The following is a 21,782-nucleotide window of genomic DNA, read 5'->3' on the forward strand; positions in this document are numbered from 1 at the left end:
GAACAAAGGGAATTTGGCAAAGCGTAGTAAAGAAGTACTTGCAAGCAGGAAGGCTGCATTAGCGCCAGGGAGAAAGGGCTTACTTAAATCAGTTCAAGGTACAAAGCAGTCCAAGGCGGTTCGTGTTCGTTTACCAGGAGAGCGGAACCAAAGACAGAATCAGCAGGCAAAGCAGTCGGGAAGCATTCCGCGTTCTGTTTAGCCAGATGAGCTAGAACAAAGGCAGAATCGGCAGGCAGAGCAGTCCGGTAGCAGTCCGAGGTCAGTAACGAGAACAGTTGAGCCAACACAAAATCGGAAAGCAAGGCAGTCTGGTAGCAGTCTGAATTCCGTGTGGATGTCCGAGGCGTCGTACAAAAGGGAGTGTCAGAAAGGAGTCCGGGGACACGTAGCTGAGTCGTAGCAAAGACAGGATAACAATGGATAAAGTAACGCCAATTAGAACGACCCTGCAGGTGCCGAATGGCAGATTTATGCTGAAGCAAGTGGGTGGGGCGTGTGCAGAGGCGTGACCGTCGCAGACCTCTGATGTGTCACATGACACAGACGATGCTCCGCTGTGGACAGTTTCCATGGCAACTTCCATCTCTGCCAGACGGAAACCTCAGCAGTGCGTTTCAGATGAAACACACGCTTCGGAGAACGAACAGTATGTGAACTCTGTGTGCCTGAGAACCGCCCACGTGTAACATAGTGCGAAATATTCCAAACTCTTGCAGAGACGAATTAAGTGGCAGTATGACCGATATCCAGCAAAAGATCAGAAAAGGTGGAAGCATCTCACTGCCAGTTGGTTCCTGATGTCATCAGGAACATCCTTGTTAGATAGCATGTAGCAAATCTTGATGCACACAACAATCCACACAGAAAGAGTGTGTGTTTTTAATTGGCATTAGCCTTAGAAAGGTTTGGGTGTGGGGTCAATCCACTAAACAAGTTGTTGCCAATTTGGTACTCCTTGAACCCTTTTACATCTTTGAAGCATCTGGAAGAATAAAAAGCACCAGAAGATAGAGAGATCCACTCTTTGATTAAGAGAGTGCTTCATCCTCGGAGTTTGTCTATCCTTGGCAAACACCAGAATGAAGCAGATTGACGGCAAATGTATAGCCATAGCAGTTAAACCCTTTCAAAAACTGCATTACAGCCAGCACTGTTAAACGCATGCTGTTAGGAAAGGTTTTCTTTTAGCACCTTTCCCTCCATAGATTTCGATCGGACACCCACTCTTTTTGCTTACTTTTGAACCCTGTCATGATTTTGGGGGTCACTAAAGACTTCTACTTTACTTCCCTTGCATGTGCTGCTCATTCCTATGGGGAACCTCACCAGTCCCTAAGACTGTCGGTAGTGCGCGACACTGTATTTTTACATTGGACACACCACCTCACAGTGAAGTGTAGTTCGGACACTGTGTCCTTAGAACTTTTACCTAATGGCATTTTGGTTACTTTGACAATGTGCCTAAAACAAGCTGGTGGTAGCTCTGTGATTTTAACAGTTTTTGGGAAATTATCTTTCTCATGCATTTTTGCATTTACCACAAATGGCTACTAAATGTGGCTAGCTCCCTAAACTAGCTGTGACAAAACCTTTTTGCTTGTCCTTTGGCTTTCTTCCTGCCTTCTCAGGTCAGGAACTGCCATATATGGTAACCCCTTTCCTGGTAAAAGCTGCGGGCAATGGGCTTTGTGTTTGCAAGCCAGAGGTGGGGGCTGGAACTGTCTGGCCCCAGTCCAAATCCTCTCGCGCCCAAACGTTTATTGCTGAACAGATGATGATCAGAGGTTGTCCAGTATTGGACAACCCTAGGTTGTTTGAATGTTGCAGATTCTTTCCATTGGTGGCCTTGGGCTTGCTCAACCTGAATCTCTGATAAAAGGAGGGCTCCTGCAGCTATTTGACATATCATTGTTGGAACCAAGACTTCTATGAGGAAGGGAAGCCTGCTGATGACCCAAGGATAATGCCTGTAGCTGACCAGCATAGAGTCCAGTGAGTGACCCAGTGAATTCCGACCCCTTTCCTGATTTCAGAAGACTCTGGTCAGTGCTTCGACCCTCAGACCATTGGGAACAGCCAGTATGGGCCCCTGCTCGTGGATCCACGCCTTGGAAGTCTTCGGAAGTGTCCCAGGACCACCCAGGTGCACTGACATGCTCATCTTTGGGCTACTAGGCTGCAGCAGTCGCCGTACCGAGCAGATCTTTGGGGCATGTAAGATCTACAGCTTGTGCCATAAGCCGCATCTCTATGTATTTTTAGCCATTTCACTACAAGGTAAAGTATGCCGGGGCTGCTTCTGTGTTCACCGCTGAAGTCACCGGTTGCTGCCTGACCGTAGTGCCCCCTCGCTGGAATCATTTCTCTGCAATCCTGTGGTGAGTCCTGAAGGGTCTTCACCGCATAAGTCTGCATTTTCTTTTTATCTGGGGGTCTTCTTCATGGAACAGTCTTCAGAGAAATTAATAGTTACTCACCCTAGTGACTAATGTACTCTTAGTCCATAGTCCCCTTTCCTCCATACTGTGTGGGCGTCCCTCGCTAAGGACTGGAGACGGAAACCTTTTTCACCAGAAAAAAACTTCTTCCGCTTTAAATTTAGTGGCGCGCAGGGGTGCAGCCCTGGGAGCATGCGCTCCCCTGACTCTGCCCACCGGCGCCACGCCTCAGTCCCCATTGACGCATCAACAATATTTAACAATGCCTAATGACACCAATATTGTTATGGGGGAGGATGGCGGGATGTATGGTGGAAGGGGACTATGGACTAAGAGTATGTTAGTCACTATGGTGAGTAACTATTCATTACTCTTACGTCACGTCCCCTTTCCTCCATACTGCATGGGTGATTACAACTGAATGTAGCCCTAGGGTGGAGAGGAGACCCCCCACTAACAAAACAGATTCCCTAGAACCGCCTGTCCGAAAGCAGCGTGACTCATGTGGCCGCACTGTTGATGACCTGCCACGGGACCTGCAGTTGGACTGCAATGGCCATGGCCATGGCTCTGACAGCTTGGGCGTGCAAGTTAGCTGGAAGTGGCTTGTGCTGCCCCTCATAGGCCTCCTTGATCGCCGAAACCACCCACCATGCTATGGAGGCCTTGGATGCCTGATACGCGGGCCTTGACCACACCAAAGGTGACAGTGTGTCTGACTTGCGGAAGCCGTTGGTCCTGTCCAGATAGAATCCTTAGGGTCTGCAAAAAACGTGGGTAAGACGATTTCCTCGTTTAGATGGAACGCAGAGGGTACCTTAGGTAAGAACGCTGGGTGTGTCCTCAGGACCACCTTATCCTTGTGAAAAGTAGTATAGGTCTCTGAAGCCACCACAGCCTGGATCTCACTGACTTTGCAAGCAGAGGTAAGACCCACTAACAGGGCTGTTTTAATGGTGACCAGCCTGATGTCTGCGGTCACCACTGGCTCGAACGGCTTGTGCGCCAAAGCGCTCAACACTACATTGAGGTCCCACATGAGGTGTGGTATTTTTGATGGGTGGGTAGAGTCTGGAGAGGCCCGTAAAATGTCTCTTGACTATTGGATTGTAAGAGGAGAAGACCTCCTCCTCCAAATTTCTGTAGGCCCCTATGGCCGTGAAATACTTGCGGCATGTGTCCGCCTGAACGTCTGAGTGAGCCAGGTGAGCAGAGGAGGAGAGCACATCATCCAACGTGCACGTAAGTGGGAGGGCGGGGGGGGGTCGATCTCCTTAGAGTCCGCCCAGTGACAGAACCTAGACCACTTACTCTTGTACTGGCTCCTGGTAGCCTTGCTCCTAGCACCCTGAATGATCTCTGGGTTAGCCTGTGATAGGCCGAGGTGCTTCAGCATGACCTGCTCAGGAACCACGCTGCAAGGGCTCAATTCTGTGGCGTGGGGTGGGGTGGATGGCCCTGCCCCCCTGCTGCGCCAGAAGATGAGCTGGACACGTCGGAAGGTGATCGGGTGGGCAGTCTAAGAGGCTGAGAAGCTCCAAGAATCACGATCTCGCCGGCCAACCACAAAGCTATCAGAATGATGATGAGGTGACAAGATTCCTTTATCTTGCAGATCACCCTGTGGACCAGGGGTGTGGGCGGGAAGGCATATGCCGTCATGCCGCTCCACTGAATCTGGAATGCATTGCCCAGGATGCCAGGGCCCTGTCCCTGCCAGGACGTGAACTGCTGGCACTTCCGGTTGTGCCAGGAGGCAAAAAGGTCCATCTGAGTATGCCCCCCATCTGCTGAAGATCTCTAGGAGCACCTGGCCGTTCTATTGCCACTCATCATTGTCTGCTCCCAGTCTGCCGAGCCTGTACGTGTCTAAGTTGGACTCCACCGGAAGGTGGACAGCCGTGAGGTAGATGTTTTTCTCCAGGGCCCATTCCAACATGCTGACATCCCTGCTGCATATTGGAGGGGACCTGGTAACCCCTGCTTGTTGACCTGGTACATGCTGGTGTAGTTGTTGGTCTGGATGAGGATGACCTTGCCCCCAATGAGCTGGAGGAAAGCTTTGAGCGCCAGCCAGATGGCCTTCAGCTCCAGCCAGTTGATATGGCACTCCTGCCGGGTCCAGACTCCATGGACGCTGTGGCTGCCCAGGGTGGCCACCGAGCCCTCGAGAGAGGAGTCTGTAGTGATGGTGACCTGCGGGGCCGGCTGCCTGAAGGGCTTGCCCGTCCGTAAGTTGCAGTCCCTGGACCACCATATGAGGTTTGAGTGGAGAGAAGAAGGAACTATGACAAGCTCCGCTTGGGAGCCCCGCTCCGGATTACATGATGCTGCAAAGTGCTGCTTTAATCTCCTCATCCTGAGTCTCGTGAGGGGTACGGCCATCTGGACCACTACCATGAGACCTAATAAATGCTGGTACCACCAGGTCAATGTCACTTCTCGGGTGAGGAAGTTCGTAGTGGCCCTCTTGATGGCTGTGATCTTGTCCTCCGAGGGGAAAACTCTCGAACTGGTGTCCCAGATGAGGCTCAGGAATGTCTGTCTCTTCGTAGGCTGCAGCTGAGACTTCTTGAGGTTGAGGGAAAATCCCAGGTCGTGGAGTGCGCTCATAAGGGCGGAGGAAGTGTGATGCACCGCCTCGGGTGATTTCACCCTGACGAGCCAGTTGTCCAGGTACGGGTAGAGATGGTGGCCTTGGGCCCTGATGGGGGCTGCCACTGCATTCATGAGTCTGGTAAACTCCCTGGGAGCAGAGTTGAGGCCGAAGGGTAGAACCTTGTATTGGAAATGGCAGCCCATGATCCTGAACCGCAGGAAGGAACGATGCGGCTGCCAAATCGGGACGGGTAGATAAACGTCCTTCAGATCCAGGGAGCACTCCCCTGCATAATGTCTCAGCTATGAGTGCTGGTGTAACCATCTTGAATTTTTGAAGAGGGAGGGACACATTGAGGGTGGAAAGGTCCAACACAACTCTCAAACCAGCCTGGTTCTTCTGTATGGCGAAAATCCTGGAGTAGAAGCCCCATCCTCGCTGAGAGGCTGGAATTTCTTCCACTGCCTGGCTCTTGACTAGCGACCAAATCTCCGCCAACAGAGTTGCAGTCCCAATCTGTGGGAGTGGGGCAGAGGAGGGAGGAGTGGAAGGGATCGGTAAGCGGTACCCCGCGGATACTACCGAGAGGATCCAGGGGTCTGCAAACTTCTGATGCCATAACTGCGCATGAAGGGCACGACTTGCCCTTCTCAAGTTTTTTTGAACTGTTTTTCTTTTTATCTAGCTGCTCATCGGTGGTGGAGTGAAAGAGGTTGCCACCCTCGAATGGAAGGTCCAATATACATTCCTGGACGTCTGGGTTGAATTTAGTAGCCCGAAGCCAGGCAGTCCTCATGTCAGTGGCGATGCACATGGCCCAGCCAGAGGTGTCGATGTGGGCCACGGTGGACTCCATGATGTCTTGCGCCACCATTTGAGCCTCTGCCAGTCCTGCATTGAAGCGTGACTGGCTCTGCAAAGGACGTTCTGGAAGGAAGTCGTCTATTTCCTGCCAAGCCTCTCGTTAACTGCTGCCAGCATGGCACCCGCCTTGGCTTGATGAAGATGCAGCGAAGCGTTGGAATAAAGTTTCTTCCCATATGCCTCCAAGATCTTCTCCTCCTTGCCTAGCAGCGCCGAGGACGACTGAGGCTTTGAGTAGAATGACGCCGAAGCAATCACCAAACAGTGTGGTTGAGGGTGGGCCAACAGCAAGAGTGTATCCCCCTTCATTTGCCTATATCTGGCATCCATGCATCGATTGACCGGCTGGACCAAGTGGGGTTTGAGCCACCCCTTCTTAGCCAAGGCGACTACGTCCTTCTGTATCAGAATCCCCGTCATAGCCGTGGGGCGTAGAGTGAGGACTCCTGCCTCCAGTTGTTTCGACTTCGGGTTGAGGAAGGCCCAAGTACTCTGCCAGCCCTGCTTGTCGCTTGTGGAAGGACTTGGCTAACAATGGCGTGTCGGGGTCTCCTTCCTCGTCTGTGTCCATCTGTGCGTCTGGCTGGTCTGGCACGGGTGGAGGGGTTCTGGGCATCGAGGGCTGAGGTGTGGTGTCATCTGTGTGTCTGGCTGGTCTGGCGCGGGTGGAGGAGTACTGGGCATCTAGGGCTGAGGTGTGGAGACCGGAGTCGGTGGCTGGTACAGAACCGCCTGAACTGTGGGAGGCAGGGGAGCTGGAATCGAAGGAGCCGGCATGTGCAGCGGGGACTGCACTGGGGCCTGCAGCGCTGGAGCCATAGGAGGAATGACTATGGGCGGGGCGGCGAGGCCGGAGGGAGCATGTCCCTGATATCCTTTAGGATGGCCCCCATCTGAGGAGATCTCATGAATGTGAGGAAGGAACAAGTTACTTACCTGTAACTGTTGTTCTCCAGCATGGGTCTGGCATGGATTCACATGCTCATAAATATTCCCCATCGTCAGGCTGGGAATCCTCAGTAAAGAAAAAATCAGTATCAGTTTTGTTTCTGATCTGTCTTTCTTAGTAGTAACCAATCACTGGTCTCTGGGTCATACTGCCCCAGCCAATGACTGCCCTCTCCCTAAGCCCCTCCCCCGGCAGCCATCCTCAGATTTGGTAGCACGTAAAGTGGCAGTATGACCAAGTGAAGAGCCGCAGAGGGGAAGGAGGGAGGGTTCGCATGTGAATCCATGCCAGGCCCATGCTGGAGAACAACAGTTACAGGTAAGTAACTTGTTCCTTTCTCCAGCATGGGGTCTGGCATGGATTCACATGCTCATGAACATAAGAATACATAGCAGTACACACATGCACAACCACAGGAGGTGTCAAAAGGCTCAACATTAAGCAACTCTTACCTCCTCACCAGGCCCACCTTCACACGAACAGGTTGCGCAGCACTGCTTAGCTGACTCTGGACTCCTCCCTTGAATCCCAGTCGACGCAGTAGAATATCGTGAAGATGTGCGTCGACCTCCATGTAGCAGCACTGCAGATGTCCAGCAGGGGCACACCAGACAAGAACGCCGTAGTAGCAGCGATCGCTCTGGTCGAATGGGCTCTCGGACGGCCGGGCAAAGGTCGGTTGGCCAACCGATGACAGTGCATGATGCAGCCGGAGAGCCATCTGGAAATGGAAGCCTTCGAGAGAGCCTTCCCTTGGTTCACAGGTCCAAAGTTCACAAACAGCTGTGATGTCTTCCGAAAACTCTTAGTTCGGTCCACGTAGAACTTAAGCGCTCTAGCTACATCCAGCTAGTGCAAAGTCCTCTCGGCCGGCGACGAAGGCGACGGAAAGAAAACTGGCAACACCAAGGGCTCGTTAAGATGGAAGTCCGACAGCACCTTGGGCATGAAAGAGGGGTGTGTCCTCAGCACCACCCTTGTATCGTGAAAAGTCAAGTATGGAGGCTTGGAGGATAGGGCCTGAATCTCTCCCACGCATCGCGCGGAGGTGATGGCCACAAGGAACGGTGTCTTCCACGACAGGAACTTCAACGGAGCCGAATGCAAAGGCTCAAATGGCGGCCCCATGAGCCTGGTCAGCACAGCGTTGAGCTCCCACGCCGGGGCTGGAACCTTCACCGGTGGGAACGATCGGAAAAGTCCCTTCATAAATTCCTTCACCAGTCGATGAGACCACAAGGACGGCCGTCCTGCAGTTCTGGTGTATCGGGAGATCGCTGCCAGATGTATCTTGATGAAAGCGTGAGCTAGTCCAGCTTTGGCCAGCGGCAGTAGGTATGGTAGCACTTAAGGTGCCGTAATCCGTAGAGGGTTGATCTTCTGTGCACGGCACCAGACAGAGAACATCTTCCACTTACGTCCGTAGCACTTGAGAGGACGCCCTGGCCTTTGCAAGAAACTCTCTGCAGTCAGCCGGGATATCGTACCCTCCAAACTCTAGTGTTGCAGGAGCCAGGCCTGCAAGTTCAGCAACTCCGGGTCGTGATGAAGAATGGCGCCTCCCTCTCTGGAGAGAAGATCTGCCTCTGTCGGCAGCTTGACTGGTGGGGACGCTGAGAGGTCCAGAAGGTCCGGGAACCAGATCTGTCTCGGCCACGCCGGTGCGACGAGGATCATCCTGCACTGGGACCTCTTGAGCTGGCTGATGAGTCGAAGCAGCAGCGGCAACGGAGAAAACGCATACAGGAACAGGCCGTCCCAGGGGAACGAGAAAGCATCGCCCATGCTCCTCGGCTGGGGAAACCTGCTGGCGAACCTCTGGCACTTGGAGTTCGTCGCCGTCGCGAACAGGTCGATCTGGGGTTTGCCCCATCGTTGGAAGAGCCGTTCCACTTGATCCTGACGTAGTTCCCACTCGTGGCTCTAGCGCAGCTCCCTGCTGAGTGAGTCGGTGATGGTGTTTTTTATTCCTGCCAGATGGAAGGGAACCAGTAACATCTCCTGGGCGACGCCCCAGTGCCACAGATCCTGGGCCTCCTTGGATAGGGCTGGGGATCTGGTGCCTCCCTGCTTCCGTATGTAGAACATCGTGGTGGTGTTGTCGGTGAATATCCTCACGCCCTTGCCCTTGAGGGACGGGAGGAACGACTTGAGTGCCCAGAACATGGCGCGGAGCTCCAAGATGTTGATGTGGAGGGACCTCTCCTCCGGGAGCCAAAGGCCTCTTGCATGGAGATCTCTGGTGTGCGCACCCCATCCCTCCAGGGAGGCGTCCGTCGTCACCGTCTCCTGATGTGCCTGGGTCTGGAAGTCTGTGCCCGCCGTGCGGTGTGCATGGGTGCCCCACCACTGAATCGCCCGACGGAAAACCTCGTTGAGCGGGATCTTGTCTTCGAAGCTGCCTGCCACTTGCATCCAGCGGGCGTCGAGGAACTCCTGTAGAGGACGCTTCCGTAGCCTGCACAGGCGCACTAGATAGATGCATGAGGACATCATTCCAAGGAGGGACTTGATGGATCTCACCCTGGCCACGTCCGTGGCTAGCAGGCGCTGCACCTTGCCTAAAATGGCCTTCGTCCTTTCCTCCGACGGAGACACCAATCGCTCCACTGTATCGAGCTTCGCTCCCAGAAACAGTGCAACCTGCAACAGAACCAAATGGGATTTCGGGTAGTTGATGAAGAAACCCAGCTCCGTGAGTAAGCGGACGGTCTTCGCCGTGTGCTCGACGGCGAGTTCTCTTGTCCTTGCACGGATGAGCCAGTCGTCCAGGTAGGGGTAGACGTGGATCCCCTGCAGGCGCAGACGCGCCGCCACTGGTGCTAGGCACTTGGTGAACACCCTGGGTGCCAACTTCAATCCGAATGGCAGAGCTCTGAATTGGTAGTGGCGTCCTTGGACTACAAATCTGAGGAACTTTCGGTGTCCTTTTAGGATGGGGATGTGGAAGTAAGCATCCTCCAAGTCCAAAGACGATAGGAAGTCACCCCCCTCCAGCTGTCCCAGCACATGCTGGAGAGTGACCATCCTGAACTTCTGTGCCTTGATGCATTTGTTCAACCGACATAGGTCCAGGATGGGGCGCCAACCGCCTGTCTTCTTTCTGACGAGGAAGTATCTGGAGTATACTCCGGAGCCCCGGAGCCTCTTGGGGACGAGCTCGATGGCACCTTTCTTGAGCATCACCTTTACCTCCAACAGCAGTTGAGGGACGTGATTTTCCTTCCTGGCCACGTAAGGAATGGGGGACACTTCTTTTGGAATTCGAGAGTGTGCCTGTGGGCCAGGGCATCCAGCACCCAACGGTCGGTGGAGATGGACTCCCACACGCTGACGAACTTTGCCAGCCAGCCTCCCACCGGGGTGCTTCGGTGGGGGCCCGACGCTACGGCCGGTTCAATCTTGCTTGGAGGCAGCCTTGCAGCGTTGGCCTCCTTGGCGACGACGCCGAGATCCTCCTTGCTTGCCGCGACCTCTGTAAGCCTCCTGGGACAAGGAGCGGGCCGCCTGGCGGTACGTAGATTAGCCACCGCCTGATCCCTTGGAGGCCCACTGTCTGCCTCCGGCGCTCCGAAAGGGCCGTCGTTGCTGAAGGACTCCCAGGGCTCGGGCCGTCTCTGTGTCGGCCTTGATGGCCTGCAGCGACTCATCAAGCGCTTTCCCAAACAGGTTGTTGCCGTCGAACGGCATGTCCAAATCCCCGGTCTGCACGTCCTGACGGAAGTCTGTCGCCTTGAGCCAGCCTTGTCATCGAAGGCAAACACTGTTGCCTAACTGGCGAAACCTGGTGTCGGCAATGTCCGTTGCCACCGTTATGGCGTGATCCGACGCCGCCTCACCTTCCTGCAGAATCTCCAGGGCCTCCGCCCTCTTGTCCTCTGGTAAGTCCAGTAGGGGGGCTATCTTGTACCATAGCTCCCTGTCGTAACGGGCCACAATCGCTAAGGCGTTGGCCGCCTTAATTGTCGTCGCTGCCCACGGGATGACCCGTCGCCCCCTGGCGTCCAATTTCTTACCCTCGCCGTCAGGAGGGGAAGTAGAGGTTGAGGCTGTCGCCCCTGCCGCCTTCTTCTTGGCCGCAGCTGAGACGACCAAATCCGGCGTAGGTTGAGCCCTGAGGCACAAAGGGGCGGCGTTGGGGACCCGGTACTTCTTCTCGTACCTGTCCCTCTTGGCAGGCATCGTGGACGGGTTCTTCAGGATCGCAAGTCTCTCGTCCCAGATATCGTCGAGTAATAGTACCGCGAGGACCGTCTTTCTCTGGGCCTCTCGCCGTTGATAGAGGAAACCCTCCTTCTGTTCCTCGGGGCAGAGCTGGAAGAGCTCGGATGCCCTGGTGATCATGGCGTGAAAGGAGACAATTTCGTCAGGCGGGGAAGCCCGAGGGAGTGGTGATGGAAGGTCTGTCCCGTCGTCACCACCGTCGTCGTCATCCGTCCCCGTCGTTGTATCCGTCGCCGTGTCATCCCTGGGGTCCGGTGAGGGGGATGAGGGCTCCACAGGTCGTGGTGGCATGAAGGGCAGGGAGGGGTGAACTCTCCTCCGCTTGTTCGGAGGGCTTTCCGACAGGCCCGGTTCTGCATCGTCCGCCGGGGTTCGTGGTAATCTCGTCCTTATCTCCGTGCATGAGGTTTGGATTGCCATCAGAATGGCCGCTGAGTTGTCCTGAGGCTCGGGCAATGGCTGCGACGGGAGGGATGGCTGCTCCTCCACTGGGCCTCAACTGGGCCTCGTCGGCACCACCGTCGCTTTCTTCGACCATCTCTTCGGGATCCCTCCCGTGGGATCATTCTTTCTCGAACCTCTCATTGAGGTTCTTCACGGTTTCCACCAGCTCTTTCTCAGAGGCTGAATCCGTGTCTGTGATGGCCACTGGCCCCCCCTCTTTTTCCACCGGGGTCTTCACAGGGATCTTGTCGATGGGCTGGAAAGAGGATTCCCTCCACGGTGGCAGGGAAACTCTGGGCCCCGAGATCGCCTCCACTGGTGTAGCCTCCCCAGGCTTCGCCAGGGCTGCCGCGACTCCCTCGATAGAGGACTTAGCTGGGTGAATCAAGGCCTTCGCCACCTTTGGCGCACTTGAGGCCTTCACCTTGGGGGGAGGGTCACCGCCTCGCTACCCCTCGGCCAAATCCTTCGAAATCGACCGGGGCTTCTCCAGAAGCTTAACCCGGTTCTCGGATTTCCTCTTCCCCGAACCAGAGCGTTGGCTCGTGGTCGATGGTGCTGGGGAAGGTGCGCCCTGTCTGGCAGCCGAAGAGCCCGACCGTTAGGCACTCCTGGTGCCCGCAGACTTGCGGTGCTTAGCCTTCTGTTGGGCCCCCTTCGCTGGGGCGCCGACCACTCTGACCTTTTCTTCTTCTTACCTGCTGGGCCCTTCTCCAGCCAGCTGGTGAGGCGGGAACGACGATCCCTCATGGTCCGTTCTGAAAGGTTCTTGCAGAACGCACAGTCCTCCTCCACGTGCGTCTTGTCCTCATGAAGGCAGTAGAGACATCTCGAATGCTCGTCCTCCTTGAAAACATTCTGTAACCCGCATCCAGGGCAGTCCCAGAACAGCTTGGATCCGGGCGTCGATGTTTTCCTTGTCCTGGGCCATGTGTAACTCGACGAAAACTTCACCCTTGAGGGGCGTAGAAAATTCCGAAACGGGTCCCAGTTGATCGGAAGTAGAACGGTGGAGCTTGAGGCTCGATTTATTTGAAAAATGAGAAAAATCTCTTTGAAAAAAGCGCAAAAATGCAGTAAAAGCTGGAGAGCTATAGCACGAGGACTCCCAACACTTGAACGTGTGGTAAAAATCTGAGGATGGATGCCGGGGGAGGGGCTTAGGGAGAGGGCAGTCATTGGCTGGGGGCAGTATGACCCAGAGACCAGTGATTGGTTACTATTAAGAAAGACAGATCAGAAACAAAACAGATACTGATTTTTTCTTTACCGAGGATTCCCAACCTGACGACGGGGAATATTCATGAGCATGTGAATCCATGCCAGACCTCATGCTGGAGAACTTTTCAAAGAACCTGTCCTCGCAGGCCGGTGGGGTGGCAGGTGATATTGATGGGATAGCGGGCGGCTACTGGGGCCGGTGAGTATTCTGTCTAGTTGGTTGCAGAGGATATCTGCCCTGCACTGCAGATGGATACCTGGTTGACACCAGTCCCACCTTGTAACTCGTTCTCCCACCCTCCCCGTTCCTCGGGCGGTATCGGATGAGCGGCCATCTTGTTTGGCACATCGCCCATCTTGTCGAGCTGCATGCCACGTGCCGAAGTCGTGGTCCTTGGCTCACTGGGCCCGGCCTCCTCCAGGACTCTTGACGGTGGAGCATGAGAGCTACCCTGCACCTCAGGCCGTGACCTGGTAGGCGTGTCACCCTCGGCAGGGTCACCGGTAGGGCTGCGTGCAGGCGCCCCCTCGGCCATGCTGCCGCTATAAGGGCGTAGCCCCTCGGATGTACACCCGGTAAAAGAACCTTGCGGTCCCTCAGCACTGCTTACGGATCGATCTACGGATCCCTCGGCTTGGCGGCTGGTAGCTGAACTAGCCTCGGCACCCTTGCTGGTCTGAGAACCTGAGAGGTTCCTCCCGCTTGAGCGTTTCCTTTGGAATGAGACACTTGCGGGGTGCGATGGAAAAAAGTGCGGCCCACCCTTGGGCCTTGACTTATGCCTGATGAAGTCCTTCAAGTCCTCTGCAGGCGACTTCTTGAAGAGCTCCCTTCACCTACATGTTCAACTCTGTCTGGCCGGGAACATCATTGCGTATTGTATCCCCCGATCCTGTAGTTGTTTCTTGACTTCAATACACGTCTTCCTTGAAGCCTGTACTTTATCCAAGAAGTCCAGAAATAGTCTGATTGTGTCATCCTTGTAGATGACTGTCCCCTTTTCTCAGGCTTTCCGGAGAGCCACGTCTCTGTCCCGATAGTTCAATAAACGGGCTATAATGGGGCGAGATGGTGAACCCGGGATCAGCCTTCTGCCGCTAGGGATTTGATGCGCCCTCTCGACTATGCACACCGCGGTGTACCCCTCTGAGCCCAGTGCTTCCTGCAGTATCCCCTCCACAAGGGATTCCATGTTCTTCTGGCGTACTGATTCCAGGACTCAGACAATCCTGAGGTTGTTCCTCCTCGACCTAGATTCCAAGTCATCCTGCTTGTCAAGAAGTTCTTTCAGCACTCTCTTTACACCGGTCATCTCCCTGGTCGTGGAGGTCATCACGTCATCCACCTTCGACACCCTTCTCTCCATTTCATCCAGCCTCTCGCCATGTTTGTCCAGCCAGACCTGCATGTGGTCCACCTTGCAGGTGAGCGAGTCAAGTTCTCATTTAAGGATTGGAAACTGGATTGCAGTTGGGATAAGATCTGTTTAATACCTTGAAATGCCCCGGCGGGGTCCTGAGATGGCATCAGGGGGCATGTTGCCAGAGAGGCCTCCATTGCTTTGTTTGTTTTGGCTTCCAACGGTGCGTCAAATTGTAGCTTCGCTTGGTGTTTGCCCCCTTCCCCAGATTTGGATATGCCGTCTGTTTTGGTCACAGGTAGCTTAGTACTGCAGCCCACAGATGTATGCCGATGATCGCGGGGGGAGGTCAATGACGGCCCCTCGCCGCCTTATGCTACCCATATAATGTCTTTCCTGACCATAGTACCCAGGTCAGGGCCATCCAGTATGTGAGTTAGTCCAACGTTTCCGGTCTTCTTCCGGTTATGACAGTTCCTCCGTGGGTCACTCTAGCATTGCCAGTGGTTTGAGCTCTGGGCAGGGTGGGGATCCAAGGGCGGGCAATCTGTATCCTGCATAACCTTACTGTGTGGTCTAGGGTTATTCTCAGGGTGGATAGGTGGCGGTGTCCACATTGCCCTAGTCTGTGATGCCTCCCTGTGCCTGTGGTGGTTAAGGCGGAGGTGTGGGTGATGCGGGCCAGACCCGCGTTGGCTGCTCCCCTCCTTCTGTAATCATCACCCGCTGCGTTACCCCGCCAGGAATCAGGCAGGGTTCCGTCCTGGAGAGACAGCCCCAGTGGCCTAGCTGCTTGCTGTAGGGTCCTGGTGTCTGAGGCGGGGCAGGACACTCCTGCCGCAATGGTCAGGGCTGTTTTGTGTCTAAGGGGCAGGGGGGCAGAAAGAGTCATCTTGTCCCCATCAATGTCCGGCGATGATTGCGCTTGGTCTAGGGCGCACTCGTGTTGTGCCAAGCCCATGGGTGCCGTACCGCCACGGGGCCCCAGGTGTGGCAGTACCCAGACAATGTGCCGTCTCCGGTTTGCGTCTGCTTACCCGCCAGACCAGCGCTGCCCAGTCCAATCAGGCTCTCTGCATATGGTCTTGCCTGCCAGTGGGGCCGGTTGCAGCCCCCTGGTCCCAACCGGCTCGTCCCGACCCTCCCCCGCTCCCAACTGGATTCGCAGTGGTTTAGGGTGTGTGTTTCCTACCCAATCTCGTTGTCGTAGAGCCGGATGAATCCGCACTGCCTCCCACCTTCATCGTCCTCTCCAGCGTCTCATTAGTTATAGGAGGTGGTGGTCACGGAAGTCGGCGTCCCGCGGCCCGCTTTGAGTCTCCGTGGCAGAGGGGAGGGGCCCGCCGGTGTGCAGCTGCCAGTGTTTCCCCCTCGGGCTGGGATGGAGGCCCGCCCCTGGTGTAGTCTGACCAGGTTGCTCCCAGCCCCACAACAGCGGTCCTATCGGGTGGCCGAGATGGTTGCGGTGCCGTCCCCCTGGGGTTCGGATGATGAAAGGCCTCCTCCTCTCGGACAGGGTCTCTGAGGCACAATTGCACCGATCCTCTTTCCTGCGCAGTGTCCTGGTATCCGGACTTTGAGTATTGCTGGTACTCGCCACTCATTCGGTCCAGTTACCACTGCTACAGCACAGCTTCTGGGTCGGTCGTGGGTCGCAGCCGCCAGGCGTGTCTGGTCCGCGCGGCTTCACTGGCCTCCGGTGTTTCCTTCACAGTCTGGGGTATCGGCCACTTCACGGGCTGGCTGACGTGTAGTCCTGATGTTGAGCTTTTCTGGGACACTTCTCGCCGCAACCGCCACCTCAGTGACCATCAGCCCACGCAGTGGGGGAGGTCCCCAATCTCGCACCGGAGGTGTCACCTCTCCGTTCTCCCATTGTTCCTGCGTAGTTTCGGGCCAGTCTACAGTTGTGAATCGAGGGCTTTACAGTTCCAATTTTCTTCGGAATTGTTTCCTCTTACGGCGGTACCTTTACTCCTCACAATGCTGCTGTTCAATAAATGCTGCAGCTGAGGGAACCTCTGGATAATGTGCCGGATCTTGATCAGGTGCACTGGGGCTCAAGGGCCTGCGGCCGTCTTAGTCAAGCTCTCTAGTGTCACCCCGTCCCCCAGAGATCCCTCCACCTAGCTAGTCTGTTTTTCACAGCATGCGACGAAGTGCGGCGCACGCAGTACAGCCCTCCCATCCGTGGTCAGGACCAAGGCAGCAGATGCAAAGAGCGTGAGGATCTGATGTAGGGAAGAGCCCCCGCAGGCGGGACACCTGCTGAAGCCTGCTCAAGTCGACACGCACTGGGGAGGAGCGTGGCGCCAGATGACCGAGTACCTGATTGATAAGGAAGACAAAAAGACAGAAGAAAGTATCCGGGGAAGAGCGCATGGTATTACATGGCCGAAGCCAAACCCAGGAGCGCTGGTGAAATCGGCCTGTCCCCGTTGATGCGGAAAAGGGGACTGAGGTGTGGCGCCAGTGGGCGGAGTTAGGGGGCGCATGCTCCCAGGGCCACAACCGTGCATGCCTCTAAATTTAGGGATGCCCATGCAGTATGGAGGAAAGGGGACGGGACATAAGATTACCATGACCAGCTTCCGACCCGAAAAGTTACCTCTGCACCCTGGGCTTCCCCTCACCCAAACCAAGCACATGATATTATGTGCTCAGTGAATTCTGGAAAACCTGTAGTGTTACTTGGAAGAATCAGAGTCAGGGGGGTAAGAGAACATTCATGTTTCTGTCCCCCACCTTCCTCCCCCCGTCTACCATACGTTAACATTTGGTGGCAAGCCCTTGTCCCCATCTCCCTCCTGGCTGGCCTCTGATCATCGAACCTGGGTTAGCATCCTTTCCTAGGGCATACCTTAGAAATGTGATAGAGAGGGGTACTTACCTGATTGGAAGTAAATACATAACTTACTTTAAAATAACTTTCAAAACATAGCCACATTCCACTGCATCGGTTCTTAACTATCTTCCCTGAAGAAACCTTAGCGATCTTCGTGATGGACTTGATTAAATAGAGGGAACGGGGTTTGCACTTCTATTAACTATTCTGTTTTTCCTGCATCAGAATACTCCTATGTTGAACATTGGTTTATAATCCCTATGCAATTCTATTTCTAACCGTGAATGTATGTGTATGTGTTATACATGGTTTCTGATCACATTACTTACCTGCAATTCTTACATGATTAGTGAGTTCCTAAAGGCTTAATAAATAATTGTATTTTTATATACGTACTGACTAGCTTGAATTGATGTTATACTGTGTAAACTCATTGTAGCCCTAGACCACTCTCACACTTTTCCTGAAACTAAGCTTTATCTGCTCATCCACACTACTTTGATTGGGTTTTGGCAATCCTCTCAGTGTCTTCCCTGTTTACCATAACCAGAGTTGCCTCCTAAAATACTCCCCCAGGGGATGAAGTAGGTAATCCATCTTAACACATGCCCTGCTCAGTGGTTCTACGGCGCATAGAGGGAGCTACTAAATGGCCCTCTACCTACAGTGCCAATACTGAGGTCACTCTTGGCCAACAAGAACAAATGCTTGACAACAACCACTTTGATACAAAATGAGCAGATTACCACTGCACCAACTGGAAATCTTGACCTAGAGCCATGCGTCACCTTAGTGGATGGCCTACGGACCGATAACATCACATCAAGTACATCTTCCAAGGATCTATGCAATGTTTTCAAAAACTGTTTTACTGAAAATGTTTAACGAAACGTAAAGTGCGAAAAATATCTTTTTATTGGGGCTTTGCTCCCCAAGCTCCCCCATTTCCCCATGTCAATAACCCCACCACTCCCGACCCTATATCATTATTTTTTTTAAATGCTGTGTTTTTTCAGTATTTTCGTTTAGTTGAAAATGATTTTCGATTTTTTCTATTCGAAAATATCCCTGGATGCCATCTTCCGAGCGGTCTGAATCCTGGCAACCTCGATTTGCAATAACCAGGATTGAAGAATCAGGCTAGTCAGGCTGATATGAATAATTAGACTCTCAGTTTACAATACAAGGCCCTTCTTTAGAGGGAATCTTCACTGAGGACAAATCGAGATTCGAGATATCCAGGAGCTCTGAGAACCAGGTCTTTTTGACCCAGCCTGGAGCCATTAATGTAACATCCACAACACCGTTGGGGGATGAGAGAAATCAAAGGCACTCAAGGGAAAATATACACAAGAATTAACTGTCAATTCACAACATAGAGCCCCTGAGGGGGAACTCCCTACAGTGGAACCCCTCTGGTGGCACCCTCAGTATAAAGTGCTACTCTTCCAGGGCAGGTAAAAGAAATTACATCAATCTCACTCAGCCCTTAAATCCAATACCAAGGTGTGGATAAAGTCCATTTCGCCACGGAGGTGCATACAAATGTAGGATTGGAACCGCTCTGTCCCAAAAACAGACCAGTAAAAAGCACCAGAGTTGCACTCCCAATAGTCAATAACTATGCTCTCCTAACATCCTAGCCCTGCAATCTGGTATTTTTCTCTGCAGCCCATATTCTCCTGAAGGGATTGCCCCACCAGTCTCTCAATAAGTCGCTGTTCCATGTGCAGCATGTTTAGATTCTGCTCGTACGGCCCATTTCTATTTCAAAGTGCAGTTTTTGTTCACTGGGGAATAACAAATAACTAAATGCAAAGAGGGAAGGCCACATACAAAGCCTTGATAGGGTTTCAGACTCCTCTCTTATTTTCTCCTTATTTATTCAAGAGAGAAACAATGTCTTGTTCCTTGAATACAATCATAATTAGGCCCAAATCTGATTTTGACATTCAATTTCATGTTGCTTGACTTATCAAAGATGAAGATTTGTAGTAAAACCATCCTCCGGAAACTGCTCTGTATCGTGATGGCATGGATTAATATTGCTGAATTACTGCAGATTTCTTTATGGGAGGGCAAAAGGGCACTTGGCCCGGACCCACACTTTGGAGGGGGCCCCACAAGGATGCCTCATCTAAAGAAGTCATTTTCCATTATTCGCCAAACAAACAGCACACATCAGGTTATTTTATGGCATACTGCTGAGGCTAAACCTCTGTTGTTGACAAGTACATTGTGCTCTGATCAATTCGTCCTGTAATACTTTGTGTTCATTATACCATCCATAGCCTATATGTTCACTACAGCATAACTCCTGTAGCATTCTAACTTGTGGGTATTATATTGATCATGTGTTCTGGCCAAAGAAGAAATGCATTTTGATAAATTGGAGTGCTGCAATGGTTCAGAAGATATCATTACAGATATCTGTGATCCTATCCAAGATTACAAAACCAAATTCCAATATTACACAACAAATTTGTTTAATAAAAAAAACAGGTAAAAAGAAAACATTGTCTTACCCAAAACCTTCAAGTGATGTATCAAACTCAACAAAAGCAGGTGTAACCGATGATCCATGTAATCTAATATCATGTGGGGTTGTCATAGAGACCAAGCACTTGACTCTTGTCAAGGGAACAGTGCTTCCGTCTGCCGGCTTTACCAGGCTTCGGTTTATCCGGTAGTGGTTGTCATCATTCATGCCAAATACGCTGTCTGACCCCAGGCCTTCCGTTGACATAATCATGCTAGCTATGAATAAGACAAACACAGAAAGTAATAAATACACTACTAACTCGCATATAAATATATAAAATATACCATACTAGCAACACCCAGCTGGCGTTGCCCGAGTCTGTAGCCGACATGCACGTGGCGGTCTGCTATACCCTTGCACAGGTTACTTTGTGTTCTAACTTCATCAGCAATCTCCCGAAATCGCCTATACCGTTAGCACAGGGCTGGACACCACTCCACCCCTGTGCAAGGAGCATGGGTGGGTTTGGTCAAATTTCACCATCACCAGTACACCCCAGATTGGTATGCCAACCTTGTGTCCTAACTTCCTCATTTTGAATCAGTCACAAAATCATCAATCTCCTGAACTCGTCCATACTGATAGCACAGGGCCGGATCCCAACCTGTTCAGGGCGAATGGGTGCGGTTGGTCAGATTTCACTATCACCAGACTGGTATGCCGACTTGGATCAACATTTCAGCCCACCAACTGTTATGGGGCTGGAGTCAACCTCGAACATACAAATATATATATATATATATATGTATATATATATATATATATATATATGGGATACATTACTCACCGTAATCGTATTTCTGATGCTTGTATCTGCTTAGATTCACATGCTGTGCATAGGCCGACATCTAGTGGAAGCTGCGGAGTATTACAGTTTGTTTTTCGAAAATCGAAAAAGGGCGTCGACACAGGGCGTGCCAGTAATACTATCCCTAGTGTGACGTCCACTGTACCCATGATCCCTCACGCGTCTAGGATCCCCAGATTGTGTTTTTCCTGACATGAGGTAGCATGAGGAGTAGCGTGAGTACAGATAGTCCAAGCAGATAGACAGAAAGGTAAGAACTACAAGCAACCATGCGCCTTCTCTCGGAGGGGAGGAAGGGTGGGTCGCATGTGAATCTAAGCAGATACAAGCATCAGAAATACGATTACGGTGAGTAATGTATCCCTTCTGAGGCTTGTGGAATCTGCTTAGATCACATGCTGTGCATAGATTAGCGAGCAGTACCAGAAGCAGGAGGTGGGATGTGAGAAGGGTCATGAGCAAACAGGTGTCTTAGAACCGCTTGTCCCACTTGTGTATCTGTCTTGGAATGAGTGTCAATGCAGTAATGCTGAGTAAAAGTGTGAATAGAGCTCCAAGTAGCTGCTTTGCAAATGGTGTCAAGGGGAACATTTGCAATGAAAGCCAGAGTGGCCCCAATGCCTCTAGTAGAGTGGGCCTTTGGTGTAAACGGCAGAGTCTTTTTAGAAAGAGAGTAACACAGCTGTATACAGTTGATAATCCACTTAGAGATAGCGCCCTTAGAGACGCGATCCCCCTCTCTGCCTGTAGCTACGGAGACAAACAGTTGATCTGTTTTCCTTAGCGGTCTGGTTTTATTTACATAGTATAAGACCGCCCTACGCACATCTAGGGTGTGTAGTTTCACCTCAGCCGAGCTTTGTGGGTTTTGGAAGAAAGCCGGAAGCTCGATGGACTGGTTTACATGGAACTTGGATATGAATTTTGGTGAGAACCTAGGGTGTGTGCGTAAAACCAGTTTGTCCTTGTGGATAGTAAAGAAAGGATCTTGCACTGACAGAGCCTGAATTTCACTGACCCTTCTTATGGAGGTAATGGCTACTAAGAAGGCCGTTTTATAAGTCAGGTGTTTGAGACTACTTTTATGCATGGGTTCGAAGGGGGGCCCCATGAGCTTAGCTAGCACCACGTTGAGGTCCCATCCTGGCGGTGGGTTCGAAATAGGAGGGTGAAGTCTCTTTACTCCTTCCATGAAGGCTTTAACCACTGGTACTTTCCACCACGAGACCCTGTTATGGGATGTGGTGTAAGCCGAGAGGGCTGCCAGGTGTACTTTCAGAGAGTTAAAAACCAACCCTGCATCCAGCAGGTGGAGCATGTATGTTACAACGTTGGAAGGAGTGCAATCAACCGGGTTGATTTGTTTATTCTGGCACCAGATAACGAATCTTTTCCACTTGTCAAAGTAACAGTGTCTTGTATTTGGTTTCCTGGACTCTTTTAGAATGTCCATACACCTCTGTGGTAATTTGAGATGTCCAAAC

General features: G+C 52.5%; 1 protein-coding gene across 5 annotated transcripts in view; it reads right to left on the bottom strand.

Moving 5' to 3' along the window:
• The window catches only part of WDFY3 (WD repeat and FYVE domain containing 3), a 2,538,776-nt gene that overhangs the window by 1,723,322 nt on the left and 793,672 nt on the right, over positions 1-21,782 (bottom strand). For all 5 annotated transcript variants that reach the window (XM_069630405.1, XM_069630406.1, XM_069630403.1 and 2 more), the window contains one exon: positions 19,474-19,705. In XM_069630405.1, coding sequence (XP_069486506.1) covers positions 19,474-19,705 — 232 coding nt within the window. The remainder of the gene's footprint in view (positions 1-19,473; positions 19,706-21,782) is intronic.

This window comes from Ambystoma mexicanum, chromosome 6q (assembly GCF_040938575.1).
Source record: "Ambystoma mexicanum isolate Mex_15411 chromosome 6q, UKY_AmexF1_1, whole genome shotgun sequence".
Taxonomy (NCBI): domain Eukaryota; kingdom Metazoa; phylum Chordata; class Amphibia; order Caudata; family Ambystomatidae; genus Ambystoma; species Ambystoma mexicanum.